The sequence below is a fragment of the Empidonax traillii genome, unplaced genomic scaffold (genome assembly GCF_003031625.1).
Source record: "Empidonax traillii isolate 1590-97213 ecotype Southwest subspecies unplaced genomic scaffold, ASM303162v1 scaffold205:size1172791, whole genome shotgun sequence".
NCBI lineage: Eukaryota > Metazoa > Chordata > Aves > Passeriformes > Tyrannidae > Empidonax > Empidonax traillii.
Window position 1 is genome coordinate 145,928 of NW_020955398.1, and position 24,338 is coordinate 170,265.

The 24,338-nt window shown below is 42.5% G+C and overlaps 1 protein-coding gene across 1 annotated transcript in view; it reads right to left on the minus strand.

Moving 5' to 3' along the window:
* AFF1 (AF4/FMR2 family member 1) overlaps positions 1-5,582 on the minus strand; it is a 69,024-nt gene extending 63,442 nt beyond the window's left edge. Inside the window, exon 1 of the mRNA XM_027887257.1 lies at positions 5,481-5,582. Within this exon, the coding sequence (XP_027743058.1) occupies positions 5,481-5,497 (17 nt within the window). The 5' untranslated portion in view covers positions 5,498-5,582. The remainder of the gene's footprint in view (positions 1-5,480) is intronic.
* Between the last annotated feature and the right edge of the window lie 18,756 nt (positions 5,583-24,338).

Genomic DNA, 24,338 nt, shown 5'->3' on the forward strand with positions numbered 1-24,338 from the left:
GTTGCCTAATCAAACCTCCCTAGACACCCCAGCTTGACAATGCCGAAGCATTAACAGGAGCAGAGCACCTTCTCAAATGCAGTTCTGTACCCACACACCTGCTTTTTCTCCCCATCTGCCGCCTCTCCCTCCTCATACACGAATAAGGCAGCAAAAGAAATGTACATTTAATAAGCCATGCAGTTAAATAAGGGGATCAACAATTTCTGCACTTCAGCAGCATACAAGGGAGCTGGGGGTTGGCTCTGCACACAGCAGCCATCCCAGCTGAGAGGAAAGACGAGCAAGAAAGATTCTACCTCTCACCACTTTCCAGAGCTGCTTGAATCTATACTGATGTAGAATTCAACTTCTCTTCCCTGAATTGTCTGTGAACAAGCAACTGTGAAAAATCTGCTTATAACACTTGTAGTAGCTCGTCTGTTCCCCATGAAAGCATTCTGCTGGAGAGATACAGCTCTATCTTAATCCACCTATGGTAACACTGGAGTGATACCTGCCCCAGCCAGTGCTACATGCGTCTTCTCGTTTTTATCACAGACACAGATGAAGTGCAGCAGCCAAATTTGCAAAACGTACCACAGGGGAAAAAAAAAATAAAATCTCCATGCTGTGTTCAAGACTGAACAGGATAAGTACTTGTCCACTTTTTTTTTTTTTTTTTGAGGCCCAGGCATCTCTAAAGTACAGTAGCTGTAAAGTAACTCTGTTGTCATGGTGCTCACAAGCCAGATAAGCAAATTAGCCGCTAAGCTCCCGACCACCCTGTGCCAGAGGCGGGCCTCAGGAAGACATTCTGTACTCGGTGGGAAAGTCTTCCTCACTTCACTGCCCTCTGCCTCGTGCAGAACGACGTCTTTGCAGCATGCCTACGTACTTTAGGAAGATACCTTTTCTATTATATTTTAAAGGCATTTAAAAGCTTCATGCTGTCACTCACTATGACTACACTCAGCAGAAAAGTGCTGAGGAGAATTTATGCAGTTCATTAAATGCTTGTTTCCTGCTATTGATGCTGCATCTTGCAGCTGTACTAGCAAATGATTTTCTCATAAAAAGTAGTGAGAAAATGCCTCTCTCTATAACACAAATTCACACAGGAAAATTACACGATGTAACGAAACATTCCCTTGTCCTGGCATGCTTGAGCTGGTATACAGCTGTATTTCAAAGTTTTCAATGGCCTATTACAAATTGGAACCCAGTTACAAAATGGTCTATTACAAATTGGAACTCACTGCAAAAAGAACCAAAAAAAACCAAAAAACCCACCAGCAAACCTGCCTGAAAAATCCACTTCTTTGTGAGCATCTCCTTCTCCTGTATAGGAGAGTTTCAGCTGTAGGCCTGCCCCAAAGCAACAGAGTCCAGGCTCAGAAAGTCCAGGTGATAAGGAAGTGTGAACTGAAAATCCCCAGATGCCCACAAAACATGCCACGGATCAGCTGGGCATCTGGTTCTGAAGAAAACAGTCATATTTCTGCAGCATGGCTAGTAGCAGCATACAAGCAAAGCCAACAGGGTTTCAGGGTTTTAGCTTTCAGTAGACAGGTAAACACCAGCAAGACATTGTTTCAGCCCTTTTTGACCTACATCAGCTGACCAGAATGCAGCATCACCAATACTGGCATTTGACTGTATCAACCCAACCCACGAAACGAACCACTTATTAAATGTGTCTTTAGATCTGGTCAGGAAAGCTGTGAAATGACATGGAATGAACTTGAGCTGCATTATTCAACATAGCTTCTCCTAAGGGAAAAGCCTCAGTGTTATTTCCTTCAGAATTAACAATGTCTTAAACGTAGATAGTGTCATGTTTTATTTCTGCACAGCACCAGCTTTTTCTACAAAAATGAGTTGTAATGCCTTGTTTCAAGGCTCTGCTGGGTTTAGCTGGTGTGACTTGGGTTTAGGGGGTGGAAACAGAGGGCCTCCCTGGCTGCTGTCCATCATTACCCTTCCCTGCAGGGCTGACTCAAGAGAAAGAGGAAGGTGAGCCCAGCAGAGATGACAGCACAACACTCAGATTTCATGTTGCTCTGTGTTGCTGCATTCACCTATGTACAAAGACTAGGAAATTGCATTGGTTCTGCACACCAGCAATGATACTAATCATGATTAGGCTGAAAGACAGGTAATATGACAATTGGAAATTCTTAGCATCCAGAATGATAAACTATTTGGTTTTTCCACCAACTGCAAATAAGTGTAACCTACTGGGTCTACAGATAATTTAAAGTTATCCCAACCAGCCTGAGAAAAGCAGCCTATACCTTAAAACCCCCCAGCTATTCATCTGAAGATCCTCAGCTTGCAAGTGCTGCAGTAGAGGAGATATTTCAATGAAGAAGGGAGCAGAAAAGAATTGGGCTCCAGCATTCCATTAAGGAGCGGTCTCCTCACTCCTCCCTAATTCCTGGTGGTAAGCACAGGTGCCAGCCTGTCCCACACCCCTTCTAGGGATCCTGTCATACCTCAGAGCAGCCCAACAGCATGTGATGAGTATCACGCCACACTCAAAAAGAAAGTAAACTTGTTCCCATTCAGAGCAGTTCTGCTTCTGCTCATATGTTCCTGAATACACCATAAAAACCTGACACAAGCCCTGTTGCCTGGGGACACTACAGATCATCTGTGCATTCCATAAGAGAGAGCACAGAAAGCTACAGCTGCAAACCTATGGTTCTGCGAGCAACTTAAGAAAACCCCAACCACCTATATTATACACAAAACAACACTACCTGGGGGATAGTTTCTCCACCTACTAGTTCCAGATGTAAGCTATTTACAGCGGCTATTGGTAGATGCTGATCATTCTCAAACAGCAGAAACCAAACCATACCCAACCCACCCCACCCCATAATCACGTCTTAAGATAACTTTTTGTAAAAATGTTATAGCACCCATTAGCACATCAGCTTCTCAGTCATCACTATTACAGTTTTTAAAACTGTAAGAGCAGCTAAAGAGCAGTAACAGGCATATTTAATCACCTTGTTTTCCTTACCTTCCACCCTGCAAAACAGTGAAACCCAAATGCTAAGTGAGCTGCCCAACATCACAGCACTGAAGCTGAAGAAAGGATGCTGGATTTTCTTGTTCCCAAACACGTATCCTCCCACATGTCCCATCACTTTCACTAGCTCAAACATACAGGATGTGAGAAACAGCACACATGAGCAGATGGAGGAGTGCCCAAAGGCCTCCTACAGAACAATACACAAAACCCTACCGTGTTTGGTATCACACCACCTCATCAGTAATTTACTGAGCTTGCAAAAATTGTTGTGTTTTTTCTTGTTGTTTTTGTTTGATTGATTTTTTTACAGAGAGGAAATGAACACAAAAAAGCTCACTCACATTGTTTGTTAGCTACCGTGCAGAGTAAACCCCCTGACATGTTCCGGCAAATGAACTCTGGAGATGTTGCCTCTCAGTCCCATGTAGTATAGCTCTAATTATTTATTATGAATATGAATTCATCCTTCACTGTTGAATAAAAGCTTCTATGCAATCAAAAAGCACAAATTTTTTGAAATGAGATGGATACCCCTGTGGACCTGTGCCACTGAAACAGAAATACCACAAGCATCGGATTTTTCTGGCAAATGCTACCTCTTTCCTGCAGACTCATTTCTGCTACTCATATTCACTCCTACTCTCTTTAAATGTCTTAAAATGAGCTATAATCATTTTTACTCTAACACTGATTTTCAAGGATACAGAGTAATCTCCTTACTATGCTGAAATGCTCTGATGCAGTTTTACCGTTTGAGAACCTCACAGTACCCTGACAAACATACGAGCGAACGTACACAATGGATAAGACGGGAAGATACAGAAGGGCTGGTGCACGACTTGACCCCATGCCCATCTCAAATGGTAAGTGTGGGGCACAGTCCTTTCACCTGCCCTGCAGCACTCAGCCCCATGGACTCAGCCCTTGCCCTGTTTTTCTTGCTTCAGTTTGAACCACTCAACAAACATAACTTTATTCTCTGCACCATTCACCTTACAGGTGGATGTGGCTCACTGGTCCCACTGCCAGCTCTGCCCTTTCTCCGCCAATTGGCTGAAGCTGGGTGCTACTGCTGGGACCTGGCTCCCTCGTGCCCTCCTGCCACCCAGAAAAATGGCTGTGCAACCTCTAAGACATCAAGAGTGTCCCTGGCCTGGAGCAAAGCCAAGCTCCAGGGCCAGGCAGCATCACTACCATACCCTGCGGCCTCTCTTAGCATGCGAACCTATTACAGCAATGCTGATAATGCAGGCCAGTAAATCATGCGGATAAGTGATCAGACAAAAGAAAAAAAGATGCTAAAACCTGAGCCTTTACCTTTTTGTCAAGTACTCTTTATGTCAAGTATTGCCAGCCTTCCCCCATGCAGGGAGAGCAGGCAGTGGAAGCTGGACAAGAGCTCAGCTGTTAAACAAGCAATCAATCTTCCCCTCCTTCCTCCCCAAACCTCAGGGCTCTGTCCTTCTCCAGTATTTAATTTAAAGCCAGCTCTTGGCTTCAAACCTGCAGAAAAGCACCACTGTGAAAATACATTATGAGTGCCAAACTTCTGTGTAGGATATGCCACCATTTTTAACTTTTTTTTTTTTATTATTTAATCCTGCCTGCAGGAAAGGGGAGCAAGGTAGTATGGGACTAAAGAGCAAAAAGGAATTTCTCTCTGTGGCGTTTCTGAAATACCCATTAAAGCATCGTCAACGCTAAAAGGCATTTAACAGGTACCTTAAATTGCACTGCTCCATCAAGTACTACAACTTAAGAAAACCTGCCTCCCCCATGCTGCGTGTGAAATTTACTTTAGATAGGACACTTCCCCAACGTTCCCCCACCCCCCAGTGTAGGCAAGATGTTGCTTCTTTATAACCACACCTGAAAAGTATTTAACCAAGACTGGTATTTTTGCTTGAATATTTCTCCTTGACGGCAACTACGTAACTCTTTTTTACACTCTCCTCCGTCACCCTTTTCTGCCCTCCCACCTACCCAGCAGGTTTGCACACTATCTAACACAACCTGCTTCCATTGCACCCAGCCAGCTATCCAGTCCATCTCGACAGAAACCAACTACCACCTCTTGAAACACTGCTGAGAGCAATGACAGAAACCTGTTCACACTAGGCTGGTTACAGGGGAAATTAAACAAACAGCAGACCAGTCCACAGGGCAAAAGAAAATCAGTTTCAGAAGAAAATGAGTTTCAAAGAGCTTTTAACTAGTTGGACGAGGAGAGATTAGACGGGGAGGGATTAAGACTTTTGTTTTCCCTGCTGCAAAAAAGTTTACACTGAGAGGAGCGAGTGGGCACTTCAATGAACAAAATACACAGGCAAAATCTACTCCAGAGACGCGGGGTAAAAAAACTACAGCAAGCTGTGCCCAAGCCAGGACATCACTAACACCGCCGGGCTACCAGCAGCCCTCAATGAGATGCACCAAACGAAGTTATTTAATGCCGTACCTCGACTGAGCAGCCATCGCGGGGTTAATCTGCCGAGCGTCCTCTTTCCATGAGCTCTCCCCTTAGCCGCCCGGGCTCTACCCCGCTGCCCGAGCCCACAGTTCCATGTGCCGGCCGCCTGCCCGGCGCTGCGCGGTAACCCCGCGCCGCGGCTCCCCCTGCCCGGGCGGCCGGCGTAGGGCTGGCGCTCGCTCATTTTGATCGACATCCGGGCGCACGGCCCTCCCCCCGGCCGACAGGGAGGGCGGAGAAGGCCCACCTGGCCCACCTGGGGCTGGCCTGCAGCCGGCGGGGGCAGGAGCCGGGAGGCAGCGGGGCAGCGGCTCCACTGGGTGTCCTCCCCACTGCCCGGGGCGGCGGGTCCGCCGGCGGCGTCGTCCCCGTGGCCGGCCCGCGGCCGCCTCCCCCCGCCAAGGAGAGCGCTCGTGGTACGGCCCGGCAGGGCCGGGAGAGAGGGGCCGAGATGGCCGGGCCTTGCCTTGCCCGGGACCGTGCCAGGGGCGCTGCCGGGTGGGAGCGGGGGAAAAAGGGACGGGGAGAGCGGGAGGTGCGGAGGCTGTTTCGCTTAGCGGCTCTCCGCCCTCTGCCACAGCGCGGGGGCTCTGGAGAGTGATGGTGGGAATTTTTTTTTTTAGATATGTGTATGTGTGTGGTATTTGGTGGTGGTTTTCTTGCCTTTCTGTTTGTTTTTTTGGTTTGGGGGAATTTTTGTTGTTATGTGTTGGTGTTTTTTGTTTGTTTTGTTTGATTTCTTGGGGGCCGTGCTGCTTATTGTTTCGTTGGGTTTTTTTGGGGGGTGGCGTTTTTGGTTTTGTTTGCTTTGTTTCTTTGGGGTTTTTTTTTGGGGGGAGAGGGTTGTGGGATTTTTTGTTTGTTCTTTGTTTGGGGGGGTTGTTTTTCTTGAGGGTTTTTTGTGTTGGTTTTTTGTTCGTTTTTATTGTTGTTGGTAGAGCTTTTTTATTATTATTTGATTTGGAGGTATTTGTTTGTTCTTTTAGATAAGGAGAACTAAATGCTGTTTCAACATTTCAAAAGTTTTCAAAACATTTTTCGAAACACATACAGAACCCGGCTGAAAAACGTGAATCCCACGTGTCAGCAGAGATGTAGTAAAAGAAAGCTCGAGTGTGATACTTAGCTTGCAGGTGCCTCATAACTTGGAGTTGTGCGCTAAGAAACCTTTAAGAAAAAGTTTGTTGTGCATTTATGTGCGTATGTAGAGTTTGCTATGCAATAGAAATTGGGCTCTGGTCCTGACTGCGGTTTGCAGACTCACTTGGAAAGCAGCAATACTTGTCCTTTGCACTGGGTGTTTCTTGGCATCACTGTCAAAACAAACTACTCCTGCAGCTACTTTCAACCAGGAATTTACAAAGCATTCAGCAGTTAAAATACATTTATCTGAGATCACTTCAACTTTTCTCACAAACTATACGTGGCTAAGGTTTCTACCAACCCTGCAACAACATTATGTTACTCCTAATTTTCTGGTTTAAAGCGCAACTTGTGTTAAAGTATTCAGCAGATACCAAAAGAAGAGTTTCCTTGTGATTATTTTTTATTCCAGATAACCTGTATAGAAATCTCCATTCTGAGCTATCTTCTTTACGAAGATTAAATAAAATTAATATCAGCCTTTTTAGGCAGAACAAATGATAATGAAAAAAAGTGTATTTTACAGACTTGCCACAACACCTGAGCTTTCTCCAGGAAAAAAATGGTTTGCTTTCATATGAAGTTTCTAGCAGTTTTCCCCCTGCTCCCCTTGAAAAACACTTGCTCAAGTGCTTCTTGATTGATCCAAGGTATTACCACCAGGCTGCTCCAAGATGAGGCACCTGTGCTGGAAGCGCAGAGGCTTTCCAAGAGAACCAAGGGCTGCCTACCATCAGTTTCTTCAAAGATACAGCAGAAACCGCTGTTGAGACTCTGAAGAGATTGCAAACCTGTAGGTAAATCAAAAGTTTGGCCAAATAAAACTTTGGCATAGGAACCAATGGGAGGGTAAAGACAATCACCCTGGGAAATCCTGCCTTTGTCAATCATTTGATACCTGAACTTTACTTAAACCACCTAAATCTTTATATATGGTATTTTTTACCTAGTGGTCTTTTTCCCTTCCACCAATTGGTGTCATGCTGAGTTTGGTTTAACAGTGAATTAAAAAGTGGATTAGTATCAACTATTAAAAAAGATTAACAAAGTCATCATAACCTCATATTACACATATCCCCTGAAAGGAGCTTCTAAGTAAAATCAATAAGCAAAGCACTGGAAACCTTTGTGCAAAAAATCATACAGCAAAGGTAGGAAATATTGAGATTCTGCCAACTACTGAAAGACAGGAAAAACAGTATCAGGAATCAAAGCAGGAAAGGGCTGGGAGACTAGGACACTAGGACTAGACTTCCCCAGTGCTACTCAAAGTGATACAACAACATTCTCCTGCTGAGTTGCATGGCTTTTTTGCACTCCTTTCCCAGGATGATATCTTCAGAGAAAAGAAAGGCATCTCACGTTGCTGAAGATAAAAAAAGAACTTTAAAATAAATGAAAACTGAACATTCTCTCTGTCAAAGCTTAAACAAGGAAGATAATGAACTGAACAATATTGTTCAGATTTTCTAAAGCATACCAACAATTCCACTCACCAGGGTTTTCCAAAGAGCCAAGTCTTTGGAGTCTACATTCCCTGACAGAGATAAGCAACAGTTCCTGAGCTGTGCTGGCAACTACTTTCCACTTTTAAGGAAGGAGATGAGGGGCAGATCATTGAACATCCTACCCAGAATAAAGCCTCAGAAATCCTGTGCCACAAACATTTAATGTGAAGCAAATTGCATTCTGGTGCGTTTTTTAAAGTTTCAGGCACACATGCAAGGAACAGGTGAGATGCCTCACTTTTCCTGCCTCTGGTTTCTGCTCACTAGCTGCTCTAAGAACAAAATTATGCCATTTTTGTTGGAAAATTTGATGAAAATTTGGTAAGTTCCTGAGGAACATTTCAAGTCTGAAAAATCAGTGTTCCCTCGAAGAAGGTTTTCTGTCAGAATATGTACTGTAACCTGTTGACTCCTTCCTCATGTTTGTTGCCAAAATTAGCAGACTGCAGCTTTTTTTTCCTGATTTACTGATCAGGGATACAACTGATCAGGGATACAAGTTTCCCCGTTTCAGTCAGTGTCTTTTTAAGATGTATTGCAAATCAAGGAAAATGTTTCCACTAAGTAAAATACAAACAAAACAAATCAATAAAATAAGCTCTTTGAACTCTTTAGCTCATCACAAGCTCAAAATGCCCTCCTGAGCTGTCCCCTCCTTAAAAACCTATCAGGAGAAGCTTCCTACAAGTGATCATAATTCCAAACTGTATTTAAGCTGTCTATGAGCATTTTAATATTAGAAAATCCATTCTTACCTGCCTATGCATTGGAGGAGAAGGAATTTCTCCAGACATGGAGCTTGTGATCTAAACACTTCATAGAAATGCAAATCCAACCAAACAAAGGCAACCTGGATGCCATTGTTTCTTAATTCTGAATTCCTGAAAATGCCAGACTACTGACCTCAGGCATCACTGCTAAAGCACAGGCTGTGGGCACATTATGTGCATATTAAGGACACAGCATCCTCTCACCTGCCTGTACACCTACCTGCATCTGGGCATGTTGACCAAAAGAAAGCCAAGTAGTACAAGGAGGAGGGAAGGAGGAGGAAGACTCAGAATTTTCAAGCATAAAGCAACATTATTTCCCGATAAGGTGCAGATGCTGATACATTGCCAAACCCTGTGCCTACAGTATCTGCAGCAGGGCCTGGCACTCCTACAGAAGCAAGATTTGTATCTCTTTGCTCACCACTAACAGTGCTGGCAATACCCGAGTGTTGGTTCAGGAAGGGGAACGCGACATCCCTTAGGGAAAAAAAATGAAACATGACATACTAATAAACGTACGATAATCCAATAAGCTTGTGGGACAAACCACAGAAGATTATGGTATTGTGGAACAATTAATCAAGCTAGAGTACCAATGAAGAAGAAATACATACCAAGCAATACTAAAATCATTACATGAAATACATGGGCAGTAGGCTTTCCTGAAACGTATTTGCTCTAAAGTAAAAGACATATTTCTTTATGCACAGAAATAGGTCAAATTCATGCTCTTACCAAGCTTTTCAAAACATCTCATTGCACTGTACTGCATCAGGTTTTTAAACAGACACACCTCCTTACCTTCACTATTGAAGAGTCACTGCTGTCCTTTAATTACAGTGTATTCTCCCAGCTCTGTTGACAAAAAAAATCTATCTTACCACTGCCATTTATTGCCATTGATGAGTCCTTCAAACTGGGAGGTGAAAAGGGTCCAATGGATATTGTGTTTCCTGCCCTCAGGCAGCCATGGGTAGCCTTTTCATTTGCAAAGTGGACTTCTGCACCAGATCACAAGCTCCATAAAGGCTCTGCTGCCCCAGACCAGTAGAACAATCCCAAACCTCTCAGCCTCACCAACCTCCCTGTCTGGCTGTCAGCACTCTACAGAAAAGGCTACATGACTGCAGACTTGCTTGTGTTCTGCCAATCCCAAACCCCACACAAACCTGTCAAGGGCTTGATTCTTGTGTCTTTCCCTGCCAGTAGGCAAGGAACTAGCCACACAACAAATACATTTGTTGCTCCCATGAAGCAGGGGCTCAAACCATAAAGCACAGGATTCCAAGGGCTCCATGTATTCAGAGAAAAGGAGTTAGTTAATCTTATCCTCAGACTCCTGTCTCCCAAGTACAGTTGGAATGCGAGCAAAATTCAGAAACCCATACAGGCAAGCACATACAAAAACCAGTTCTACAAGGTAAATGAAGCTGTGAGCACTGACTAGTCTGAAGAAGGCTGAGTCAGCAAAACTCTGTTAACCCTGATTCAGCAAAGCACTTCTCTATTGGCTTGTTTTATTGCACCTCCTTAACCTTAGCAGTTTCCAGAACCAAAGCTGACTGCTAGAGAAGCACATCCTTGCTGGGCAAATCCTGAAAAGCACTTAGATTTTACTGAGTCTAATCCACACAGTGTAGCTCCAGCAAGGCTAGAGGAGCTGCAGGGCAAAGGAGAGAAACTGTGCTAAGTACAACATTGAAAGAATGGGCAGGGAAGAACACAACCAAAATTATATGTTGACTTTAGCAACAGAAGATTAATTTGGGTGCAGGCTGTTATGAAAGAAATTGCTCTACAGATGTTAGGAATCAAACAAGAAGAGAGAGGAAATCAACCCTTTGTCCTAAACTGATGAAAACAAATTTTAAAAACAAACTGCCTTCTTCCAGGCACCAGAGGTTGCACTAGGGGCTGCACCCTACTAGTTTTTGGCAGCCACCAGGGAGGAATTTCTATCGTCTTACTTGGCATTACTCACTTATCACTCTGAACGCCTTAAAATGTTCCATAACAAGTATGAGCTTTCACAAGTTAAGGTTCATTCCTTGCAGATGTATTGCCAAAAGAAGAAAAAAAATTTATGCACTTTGGAGAGTGATAGTAAGGGATGTGCCGAAAATACTCTTCACAGTATCTCTGTCTACCCACGCCACCCCCCTTAATGTGATAGGGCAGTGAACCCTGCCCTTTTATGCCTCAGGATGGTACGTTATAATGGGTGGTATGGATAAAGCATACTGGCAGTTGTAAAGACCTAAATGAGAAAGAAATGGGAATGGCATAAACAGTACCTGGGGAGGGGGGCAGAGAGGGGCATAGGGACAGAATAATAAACTTTGCAAGCTGTATGTCTAAATGTAAAACCCTCATTGTCCAAACTTCCAAAGGATTGTACCTGAATCAGGTCAGGATTGCCTATCTCAATTCAAATACGTTAAAATGAAGAAATGCTTTTTTTAGGGGCTGGGCTGCTCACAAGGTCACTGGGATAAAAATGGTGCTCCTGCTACACTGAGGCAGGACAGGATTTGAAGCAACACGGTTGGTGCACAAGAGATCAAGGCATGATGCACTGTAGGTAAACACCTCAACTCCATGTGATGAGTTTACATGGAACAAGAGGTACTCTCACCAGTGAGAATCATAGAATCATTTAGGTTAGGTTGGAAAAGCCCCTGAAGATCAAGTCCAACCCCTAAACTAACACTAACAAGTCCACCACTAAACCTTGACCCTAATATGTCTACATGAGAGTTCCACTGAGACCCAGTGCCCAACACTGAAAATTTCACAACAGATTCAAGTTACAAAAGTCATCGATTGTTTGGTAAAAGACAGCATTTAGATTTGAAACTCCTCTCACTCAGTGATTATGATTCTTGCATTGAGGGAGGGATTATTTTTTTAAACCATCCTGACATTTGTCACAGCACCTGGGAAAACCAAGATTACATCAATGAATTCCTATTGTCACTGTTATGGTTGTCTACAGATTCCATTATGAAGGCTCAATTTGAGCTTCTCTAGAAGAGAAAAACCAGATATTCAACACTCCTACAGAGATTTTCAGAGTTGTGTATCCCTCAATTCTCCCTAGCAGTCTAAATCATCTTTCAATTATGATTATGTTCAGTGGAACACAACAGGAAGGTTAGATGGAATCTAAGGAACAGATAGTTTACCTGAGGCAGCGATAATCATTTGAATTTTTGCTATTCACTAGAATGACAGTTTTCTCCATGCACAGTTCCCAATAGGCTGTGGCAGAATCACACATCAAACACACAGTTCAAGAAAACAAGTTTGAGAAAAACTTGTAAATGCTGAGAATGCTCCTATAAACAGTTCTGCTGGTTTCAAAGAGACACCAGTTAGAGCCACACACTCTCATTACTAGATCATAATGAATGTTTGCAGAAATTGGCCTTAACTGTCTAGGAACAACAAAATACATTTAGTAATTGTGTGTCTGGAACTGCAAGGAAGCAGGAGCCACCATGTGATGTTGACTCTCTCAAAAGGTTTTTCAAAGGAGTAGCAGCTGCCTAAGCCAGCATCTCTGCTGAGCTCTTCAGCATTCCAAACAGGGAACTAAACTGCAGCTGGATGAATATCTGCCTAAAATAGGGAGACTGGGTCAGGATCTCCAAGGACATGCTACACAGAGTCTGGAATGTCCAACTGACCGTCACTACAGTGCTCCTAGACCTATACAAACCAAACATATGTGTTATGTGTAGCTAAAAATGGGAGAACCAAAAGATCATTTTCCCCCTTCCCCCAGTGGTGACACTGCATTTCAGGTCAGCTCTTACAGAGAATTTCAGGCTTGGCCAAGAGCACGACAGACCAGGCTACTACTACCAGGATATTTGGTTCAGTTTTAAGAATAAATGTGTCATTAGGGCCCTCCCTTTAGACAACCAAATAGGTCTCTGACAAATGGCAGCATTCATGGAAATGGGAAGGAGAGAAAAGAAAAAACAAGCATTAAAAAAGACAGCTATAGATTAAAAGGTAACACTGGATAAAAATTCAAAGCAGCAGTGGCCAGGAAGCAAGGAGGAAACAAGGGGAAGGATGTTGCAGCAATTACTGCAAGAGACTGAGCTCCTCATTTCACTGCAACAGCAGTTCCCCACAGCAGGGCCCTCAGACAGCTAAGTTTCAGCCACTACATAAATAAACCATTTTGGCTCATCACAGAAAAAAAAAAATATAAAAAAATTTTCCCCTTGCCTTAGTCCATGCAAAGGAGATGAACCCAGAGCACACTCCCACAACACCAGTTTCCACCATCCCATCAGCAGTAAAATCTAGATTTCGTTAAACAATTTACAAGTTTGGCAAATGCCTTTGACCAGGCCATGTTTTCAACCAAACTGATGCCCCATGGATTTAACCTGACATATTTCCCCAAGTAACAAATGCTTTTACAATCAAAGCTATGTTTATAAATGCAAGCTTTCCTCCCTGATACCAGTTAGTCCAGCAACCTAATTTAGTTGCAATGCCTTTTCTTGTTCTAAAAGCAACTCCTTTGTTAATAACAGTTTTTTGCTCAAAAAGCTTAAAATGGTTTGTTGCTTCACTCATTTTCAGTGAGGCATGTTGCTTACTGCCCTGCAGCCCCACACACCCCTCCCAGATGTTTCAGGAACTCTGGGATGCCAATGTTTTCCTTCTGAGTCAGTCAGGAAGCACCTTTGCAAAAGACTGGTGGAAACTGCTTTTTAGATATGAAAAATGCTAATAACCATTTTTGCAAAGTTTGTTCTTTAGTGTCGGGTTTTTTGTTTAATTATTCAAGAATTTCCAATTGAAAATAGAAATTAATGCCTGTGTGCATTTATACAAGCTGCTAACTAGTCCTCCAAAAATATTGCCACTAACACTCATGAGAAATGAGGCAATGCAAAAGGGGACAGACTTTGCTGTATGAGAAAAGGTCACATTTTGACTATTTGCTTTACTGAAGCCTTAGCAATTCTAACGCTATTTAACACACATCATAACTCTTAAATGAGAAAGAGGAAAGATTAGCACTACACAGCAAAGAAGATCTGTTCTTTCCCTTCTGCTGGAAATGTCACAAGCATGACCCCGTGGAATGAGCTTTGCAGTAACTGGGAAGGCTCATCAAGACATCCTCAAGAGACATGCTGTCACATTGCAGAGAGCTGTAACCACTGAGAAGGGCCCAATATCACCAAAAGATGGTACTGTTTGTTTTCTGAAGCAGCACAGGACCTTTCTGATTAGGAAAGATGCTTATGCTCTCAAAGATATGTCTTCAAATCTGCTTGATTTGAAGTGACTACTATGTTCCTGCTTCAGACAGTGACAGTGACTGCAAATGTGAAATAGTCACTTGGCATGTGTAGACACTAACAGTTAGATCCAGTTGCACCTTCAGAAACAGAACTAATTAATTTATGTTGAAGTAAAATATGTAAAATGAAATGTATCAAAATGGAGATGACACAGAGATTTCCATCAAGAAAAATCTCAGGGTGCTATCAACAGAATTAATTATGCTATCACTATTTTCCAAAAGGGAAGCCACAGCACTGCATGGCTCTACGACTTGTAACTTGGAATCTGATGCAGGTCTGCTCACATCCTATCAGAAGCTCCATGCAGAATGCAGACATTAATATAGAAATAAAAATGGATATAGAGATGACTTGATAAAGAGCAGAAGTATTTGCACTTGGTTTATTTTTTAAAAATGCTTCATTCCTAGTTACTAACTCATGCTTACTCTATAGATAAAAAAACATGCAGGCACATCTCAGCTTCTGCTTAGTAATAGTTCTGGGTGTCCTGAAGCATGAGCTAGCCCCTGGCAACTAGGGAGATAGTTTTTTGAATGCTCTTTTAGTAGAATAGAGAAGAGTGGAATTCAACTTGGCAATTTTACCTCCCAGAGGAAATCTCCTCTGTAAATTGTAGCCTCTCAAGGGCAGTGCTAAAGAGAGCATGAAAACTGAATTGAACCTGGGCAAGATTCTAGCTCAGAACTCCTACTGCAATCATTTAAATCAAGAGGAAAAAGCAAACTCACTTCTCCAAATCACACACTAAAGCATTTAATTCTGTTGCTTAACTTTTAAAATATATATTAAAAAAAATAAAGTTTATTTTTAACTTCTGATGGCAGCAGTGTCTTGGAGGAATTTCTTACACCCCAACAATCCTATTAGGATTAATGCCAGCATTGAGGCAGACTCCAGAATACAAATGCTACTGAAGCTGTACTGCTTCCTGTAGAGTTTAATTATTCAGACGTGCCAGATGAAATGGGCCTATTACTGTTAGAATTGACCTAAACCAGTTACTTGACTAAGTCCTTCCAGCCCTTACTGACCACTGTTTTCTTATACAGATAGAGCCTATTTATGTGTCTTTGTGAATATATAGTCCCTTTGCAACCTTAAGTTGTAAAATGGAATCTGAGTGCACTTGAATGTTTGGCAAAAGCTCATCATTAAACTCAGACTGAAAAATACGCCAATAGAAGAGTTTCTCTTAATATGTACAATAATTTGTGAAGATGGTAGTGAAAGAAAGGGTAGGTGGTCTAGAGGGTAAAGGCGCTGCGCTTTCACCGCAGAGACCCGGGTTCGATTCCCAGTCGGGGCCGCTCCCCGGGCAGATGGAGCTCGTTAGCCCTGTAAGGCAATCCATCTACGTCCTGAGGACCTCACTGCCACCATCCAAGCTCGCTTGGCCCTGGCAGATGAACCTTAGGATTAAAGGGTGGGCTCAGTTCCGCACACACTGTGTCTCACCTAAAAAATCCAATGCGCAGGTTGGAAGGTGTAAAGACCTTCCCTGGATCTTTGTTCACGAAGACTGGCCATTACTCAGGAGGAAAAATTCTTGTTTCCTCTTTTTGTCGTTTTGAGACCTCCTGTCCTGGTGAAATAGATAAATACTCACCAAAATCACATTTTCAATAGATAGTGCTTTACTTAATCATATCATGAACTAGTTTCCAATTCTTGCAAATCAAAAATAAAAAAGTATTATGGGAAATCTTTTTCCTCTCCTTTTCCTGGGAAGACCCTAAAATTACAGTTTATATTCAGAATATTGTATATAAGTGCTGGAAAGGTTTCAGTATATTTACTTTTTCTCTTTTTTCCCCTTTGAGTATAGCCATGGAGGCTGAAAGGACTTCTGAATTCAACAGATTGGCTAAAATTGACTTCCTCTGTCTTTACCAGCGCTGTTGATGCAAACACACACCCACCAGTGTCAGTGGAGGAAGAGCTGGTGCGTAAACTGTCACAGGAGCTTCACCCCTACACATTGATGGGCCCTGGCAATATCCATCCAAGGGTGTCAAGATAGCTGGATGAGGTTGTTGTGAGGCAGCTGTTCATGAACTTTGAGAAGTTGTGGAGATCCCAGAAGAAGGCTAAGTCTGCAAGAAGGCTAATGTTACCACTATCTACAAGAACAGCCTAAAGGAAGATCAAGGAAATTACAGGCCCATCAGTAGCACTTCAGTTCCTGGGAAAGTTAATGAAAGAATCCTCCTGGGGGCTGTCACAAGAAAAATGAAGCATGTGACTGGGAAACGCCAGCATGGATTCAACAAGGGCAAACATTTTGCTTTGCAAACCTGATCACCTTCTATGGCAAAGTAACTTGTTTGGTCCAAATGGGGTGAGGGCTTTGGATAGTGTTTCCCTCAGCCTCCTCCTGGACAGAGGGAGGTGTTACGGTCTAGACAAGTGATTGATGTGGTAGGTGGGAGCTGTCTGGCAGGCAGCACCCAGAGGGTGCTGGGAAGTAGCTCCTTTTCAGACTGGCAACCTGTCACATGTGGGGTCCCCTGGGGAGGGATACTGGGCCCAGTGCTATTTATTATCTTCACAAGTGATCTGGATGATGTGATCAATTGCACCCTGAAGTTTGCCAGTGATACCAAACTGAGCGGGGAACTGGACACTTTGGAAGGGAGACCCACTCTGCAGGAAGACCCGGACAGGCTGGAAGAGTAGACAAGTATAAGGTCACAGAAGCTGCTTGAAAGTAAGGCAAGAGCTAGATAGAGAAGTAAACTTTAAATAAACATTACACTTTGACTAGACTCTTCATAAGTACTTTGTTAGAATTATGATTGCCCTGCACAATTCCCTCTTGGATTCTTTTCCTGGATGAGCTGATTCATATACAGCGAGGCAACTCTATGTTCCAGAGGATGGGTGTCATTCTGCTAATTTTGAAATGCCCTTTGTAGAACCCACCTTTTTCCATTCCAGCCTTTCCACTGTGCTTTCAAACCACAGCTCCTTTGGGCTTAAAGGTGAATTTTTACAAAAAGAAACTGACTGGAATGTAATATAATCCACAAAAATCTCCACATACATAACATGAAAAATTTCTCATGTCAGGTGCTGATCTGTGTTCTAACCAAGCCACAAGAACACTGGCAAATCTTAACAAATTAAGTGAATGAGACAAGTGGACAACATGACGCAGCCAGACTGCACAATAAATTTTGCTAGGGGAGCCAGGAGATTTTGAATGATAAGGCACCTACGTGCTTCCCTTTATATGTGATTTCTGCCCAGTTCCATAACCTTGGAGTGCAAAAGAAGGTTAATGTATGCCTAGGAACCTCTGATACCATGCTCAAATCCAGAAAAAAACCCCAAGTTCTAAAAATATCACTATCCCTATATGCTATATGGCATCAAATCCCTGGTCACAAAAGAGACATGTAAATAATGTCTGTCTCACAAGAGAATAATAAAAAGAGAAAGAAAAAAGACAAACTGATTTGGGGGCGAAGAAGGTAAGTGTTCTTGAGGTAAAAAAAGCAAGTCTTCCTACTAGTACATCCATGTGGCTGTAGTAGTCACACAAATCCCACTCAGCCAAATGTTTCTTTTGAATCCTGCCCGAAGATAATGGTCATTTCTAAAGCAACCATCACCATGTCAGGGCTACACATCACTAGACAAGGAGTTTATATCCAAAGTCCTAGAACCAGAAGGCCCAGGGCAAGTAGCCTGAGCTGCTGGGAGCACAAATCAGTCATAGTGAGGACTTATCACAGCAGACAGAATTGCTGAATGCCTATGGTGGTACAAGGATTTGAAACAACCCCCCCAAAATTTAGGCTCTGATGGGTAGAAAAAGCAGCTGTACATGAAAAAATGGTTTACAGACAGGGAAGGAATGCAAACAATATGAATGGACATCCTTGCTTGGCCCACATAACTCCTGCCTAAATCTAACCTTGCTTGCTAGTGTTTTATGATTCACTGAGAAAAGTGAAGCAGGTAGCTGTGCTTCAGGAATTGTTTCCATTGGGCTATTGGATAACATGATCAAAATGTGCTGATGGGAAGACTGGCAGTGCCCTAAGAACACTACTGTTGAGGAAATGTCTCCTGATAACCACTCACTCCCCTATTATCTGCAGTGTCAGCATCATAATCTTTTCCACAGTAGAACTGGAAATGGTGCCTTTGTGTCACTATCCCAACAGCCAGCTATAGGATCTACCAGGCAGTGTTACTGCTGCTTCAGAGCATTCAGCACTTGTTAAGGACATTGAGGGGATAAATGGACTTGACCTTTATAATTTCTTTTAGTGTAAATGAAGATTTTTCTCATGGATGCATCAAAGAGACCCAGACCAATCATTTTAATTACCAAATCAGAAGTCATTGGTCTTTGAGACATTATTAATTGTTGTTAAAGAACTAACAACAAGCCTTGTCACATACTAAATCTGTAGTGAACAATGCCAGAATCTAAAGACAGATTTGAACACAAGAAACTTGCAACCTATATATTAGGAATCAACATAATGACAGCAGATAGACAGCCGGCACAGGAAAGCAACCAGACTACACATGCCAGGCTGACAGTCCCCATTTTAAACATACTGATGCCTGTGTGGCATCAAAACAAGGGTAAAACTATAGAGATACAGACAAGGTAACAGGCTAGAAGGGTCTAGCTTCAGATGGTCCTGCCTATATACTACAGGTAGTCTTCCTTCTCTATCCTATATGAAAGACCACACATAGGAGATAAAAGGAAGTGCAAGAAAAGTTCTGCTGCTCTACTTGACCACTCAAGGCCACGATATTTTTAAACCCACAAATGTTTGACAAGAGAAAATTTATTTACTTCACAAGTGCCAAAGTAGCTGTGAAGAAAGTGACCCCCATTCTACAGTGCATAGTCAAGAATTCTCTTGCTTTATCCTCTAACCCCGTCCAGCTTCCAAAAGACTACTGCAGGCTTCCTCAGCACATCAAATTTGGCTTACCCATCTCAAGGAGACAGAGAATTGTTATTCACAAGATGCTCAACACACTCGACTCCAATTTCAGTGGGCTTGGCCTGAAAGCTCAACACTATTAGAGGTGGAACTGAAAACCAAGCTCCTTTATTGAAACTTTGACTTCCACCTGTGACTGGACTTCAAGGCAAGAACAATAACTTCAGGTGTTGACTGTTCTTCCTGAGTGATCAGCTCCTTGCAATGACAACTACAGCACACACAGCTGAAGGCAGAGCCATAGCTACAGTCACAGGCATCTGCAATACTGGGGAAATGGGAAATCTAACCCCCAGAACTCCTTTGCATACCTTCTTTTAACTAAATCTGTACACTAAGGCAGGTTATTAACTATACATTCAGACTTAATTGTGCTGTTTGCAAAATAACCTTCTAGTTTTGAAGAAAGCAGTGGCTGGAGCAAAGGCTTATCTCAGCACTCTGTGAGATTTACCTGTTATCAAAGGCACAAACAATGTTCTAGGAGATGGAATGGAGAGTTGTAGTAAAAGGAGATAAGGAAAGAAACAGAATAGGACAAAGAGGAATGGGAATATCTTCTGGCCACACGAGTAACATCTGCATTTGGCCTTGCAGTATTAGTGAGAGACATGGAATACATTGGAAGAACTGAGTCTGACAGTTCTCTGTGTGATGCCAAGAGCACAGATGGTCACATCACAACACACCTGCACAGCACACAGAGATATTCTGCTGCTGTGAGCAGGGATTCCAGCAAGCCACACTTCCACCAGACTGAGTAATCCACGTGGGTTTGCGCAGACATTGTACCTGTTAATACGAGGGGCAAAGGACTTCACTTTCCAGTGCCAGCACTCTTTCAGATTTTCTTTAACCAGTTCTCAGTTTGCCACATATGATATCCAAAGCATATTTGCTGTCACCAGTACTACTGCACAGACAATTCAATCATAGGAGTCCCATGTGGTTCTTTTATACATGGTTTGTCATGTGTACTAGCAATCAACATACATGTGATATGAAAAGTGAAGTGAAACTACAGGTCTTTGTCAAGGGCTTCAAAGGAACAACAGATTTCAAGGCCAACAAACAGCACTGCTGCCTGAGGAAGATGGAAAGAACAGTGAAACTCAGATTGACAGCTGCTCAAAAGGAGCCCTAATACAACTGGACTCCATTGCACTCCAAGGTGCAAAATTGGCTCTGAAAGGCACTTGAGTTTATTTAAAGGAAATACAAAAAAAAAAAAAAAAAAAAAAAAAAGGAAAATGGGAAGTAAAAGTGGTCTAAGGTAACACTGAAACTTTTTCAATGACCTAAAAGGAGAAAACACTTTCTGAGATGGTTTTTGTGTTTAGCCTTCAATGGGCTATCAGTGGTGGCCGACACAAGTTAGTTACAATTTCTGTCCCAACCTTCCTAGGGATTGAACAATCCTGTAATTCTGACTAACAATACCAAAACCATTACTGATGTTGGATAACCAATGGGCGACAATACACAAGGTGCTGACAGAGGGAGTAATTCCTTGGAAAGTTGGCATTGCAATTCTGGGTAGTTGGGAAAGAGTTATCATGAAAACCACTTGAACTTGGGTCTTGCCCAACTACAACAATCCTCTCTACAAATCCATCACTGGATGAGGACCAGACAATAGCAACTCCTGTTCTGGATTCAGCACACCATGGGGATATTTTGACTTTAACTGACTCCACTGTCATTTTACCACCAGACAGTGGCAACAGCTCATCAACAACCACTGGCCCTTCAGACCCACAGTACTCAAATTTTAATAGCCAAGTTTTATTGGCATAATCAGGTTGTCTCTTACCAGAGGTGCAAATACCCATTTGACTTCTAACATTCGGACAGCAAATGTCCCTGGCATCTCTTGACATTGCTATGGCTACACCCAAACCCAGAGGAGACAAATAATCCAATACTGCTTCAAAATATCATGATTTCTGGCAAGGATGAAACATGTAGAGACAACATGCTCCAAGTCATGATGGCCAGTGAGAATGAAATTGAAGAAACAAACGCAGTGGGCTATGGAGCATTTGGAAATTCAGTCACCAACGTCTACAGCAATACAAGACTGCCCATGATGGCTACCACCAGTTTTATCAGAACCTGGCATGAACTGGATGGATCGAGATGTGTATCTGCAGAGAACCCATATCAGCCAAAATTCCAGACACAGATGGACATTTTCATCCCAGCTCTCATGGAAGAATGTGGTCTCAAACATCCCCCTCCACAAATTCACCTGAAAAACACACCAGTGCCCAGAAAAAGTGATAAGATTCACCACTGCCAAGCACACCACCTTAATCAGTCAATACTTCACTGGAGAGTAACTGTTGAAATTGAATGGTAACTACAGAAGGAATTTTCTAAAAGATGGAATCCAGAAATTTAGTTTACCTCCAGTTCCAGTTCAGTGGCTGCACTCCAGTTTGCAGCAAACACTACTCAGAACCATGTGCCACTGGAACTTATCTTACCAAACATTTGCACTGCTACTCTGTCTTTTCAATATATCCAATATATATTGTCCCAGTCACCTTTTGTCAGCATCTTCTTTCCCAGTGTTGAGTTGGCCTTTTTTCTCCAATGGCTCGTTCATTTGCTGCACTTTGCCCAGCCAGGTGAATGTCATTTGCTGAATGAGTATTTGGTGAAGACTAAATTATTCAGAGCCTTTGCTACAATGTCCCCTCAAAAGTGCTTAAATGGTGAGCAACATTTCCCTGAGTTTACCCTTCAGCTGGCAGAGATCAAGTGCACTAAGAAGGCATCACAGAACAGATTCTCCACTTGAGCCGTGCTAACCACTTGATGTTTGCCCCTAGTATTGTCCTCACTTGACTATGAGTAGATGTCATAAATTCAAACTTGCATCCAGATGATGGGTCATGAATGTTAGCAATGGCCTTCCTTTCCATTAACAGAATTTGGCTCATAGGTTTCTGTATCCTTGCAGAAAAGACATCACAGCCATCAGGAGTATTAAAAGTGGATTCACTTATGTGAGAATACTGAGAAGACATATACCAGAAAGTTGCTAGCCTACACAATTAGCCAAGCTGCTTTGGTTTCTCAGTGGAAGAGAAGTTGTTTTCTTGTTTGTTTTTGGTGTTTTGATTGTTTTGTTTTTTTTTTTTTTTAACATGGAGGAAGTCAGAAGCACTTTGCAAGCATTTTACCACCTGCAAGTCTGCCATTTTTTAACCCACAAAGCTTAGATTAAAATTTTATTCTGCACTGTTAACAGTACGCACTACTTACCCTGGCCCAACTATTACCTTGTGCCTTCATCCAAGGGTTGGCAGGAGTGGGTATTATGCTGTCCTCTGCCACATGTGCGGAGTCACTACAGAACACCTTTGCCTACCATTTAGGTCACCACACAAAAAGAGCTGTCCAGATCCCAGGAATTCTCCCACATCAACTTTCATTGTCCTCCTACGTCCCACCTCATCACACAGACAGAAATTTTTTTGCAGCTGCAGAAATCACCTGAAGACCCAAGAGAATGGGTCTCTATTTGGGCTTGTCCCATCACAGGAAGAGGTACAAGTGCTTTACTAGGGATATAGGCCCAGTTATGAGATTCCACTGCTTCCGTTTCATTTAGGGGAGATACTGAAATCTTTTCCTAACACCTTTCAGGATCCTCCTGCGAAACACTGGATATGTGATAGAGGAAAGCATTCCCCACACAATCATTCTTTTAATCATTCTGGGATTCTTGTTTTCCCCAGATAACTAGTTTAAGAAGGACTTAAGCTGGAAGGAAAGAGGCTGCTTAAAAGTATTCAAGGAACAGTAATGAACCCTCAAAACAATTTCCAAGGAGCAACTGGAATTCCTCCTTTGTGGATTGTTGCCCTTCTCTTGCATAGCCAAAGACCAGTAAGGGAAAAAAAACCAGTATGATAAACTACTACTAATGGCATGGGACTGCTTATACGCTTCTGTCAGCTAATTCTGGCTGGAAGAACAAAAGGATCCTTTCTCTCTTGGGTTAACCCATGGGGTCAGTTCTTTAATTAGAACCATAATGAATTATATATCAGTTTCTTCCCTAGTCTGGTAAACTTCCTACTAAAAATCAGATACCTATAAAAAGGAAAACCCCTCTCAGCTGGAGCATGTCCAGGATGCTTACTCAGCAAGGCATCACAGTTCTGAAAAAAAGTCACTCAAGATTTTATTCCTGCTGCAAACCTTATGGTCAGCATACCAAGAAAGCACATAGCATTTTTTCCATTCAAAAAACTAGGCTTCTCAGTCATTTTACTTTTCATTTCTTCAAAGATTTTAGGTAATCTAATCCTTTAGAGAGAAAAAAAATGAACATTGGTGCATATTTCCAAACAGATTTCCCACAGAGCCCAAATTTAAGCAATTGCACTGCATAAGCACATCCATTTTCTTGTAATGAGTTTTGAGCTGTGGGGTCCATTTAAACCAACCTGACCACATCAAGTATAACAGACGAGAAGTTCCACCTGCTTAGCAGAAAACAGACAATCTTCTGGTGCCCAGTGTCTCAAGTGTTAGACTACAGAACATTCAGCGTTTATTAGATATCCAATTCCTAGGTGTTGAGACAAAAGCCCAAAGAAATTCAGACCACTTCTCAAGAGAGGCCAATGCCACCTTTCACCACACATGTCAGACTTCCTTGGAACACCTGAATACTTCCCACTGTGATCCACCCATCTATTTTATCATATAGACGAGAGTAATCAGGAATTTGGCCAAGAAAACTTCAGGGTAGGAACTCTATATTATTCCTGTTCGACCTCATTCTCAGCTGCATACTGATGGTATGGGGAAGGGTGATTTCAGATGGAAAGAAATGGATTAAAGAGATTGAAGGCAGATATAGAAGAACTGTATTAATCATTTTTTGTTCAAAGATGCTATGCTCCACAAGATCCCCAGTTGCTTTAAAATGATTAAAATAGTAAGTGAGTAGGGGGCGCTGGGTTTCCCAGATGGATATCCGAGGATGGGGATTGTGGTTCAGTACAGTACCTAAATATCAGTAGGGTGAATAGACAGGTCTATTTCTTCCCTAATTATGTCTATTTATTCATGTTCCAAGGGT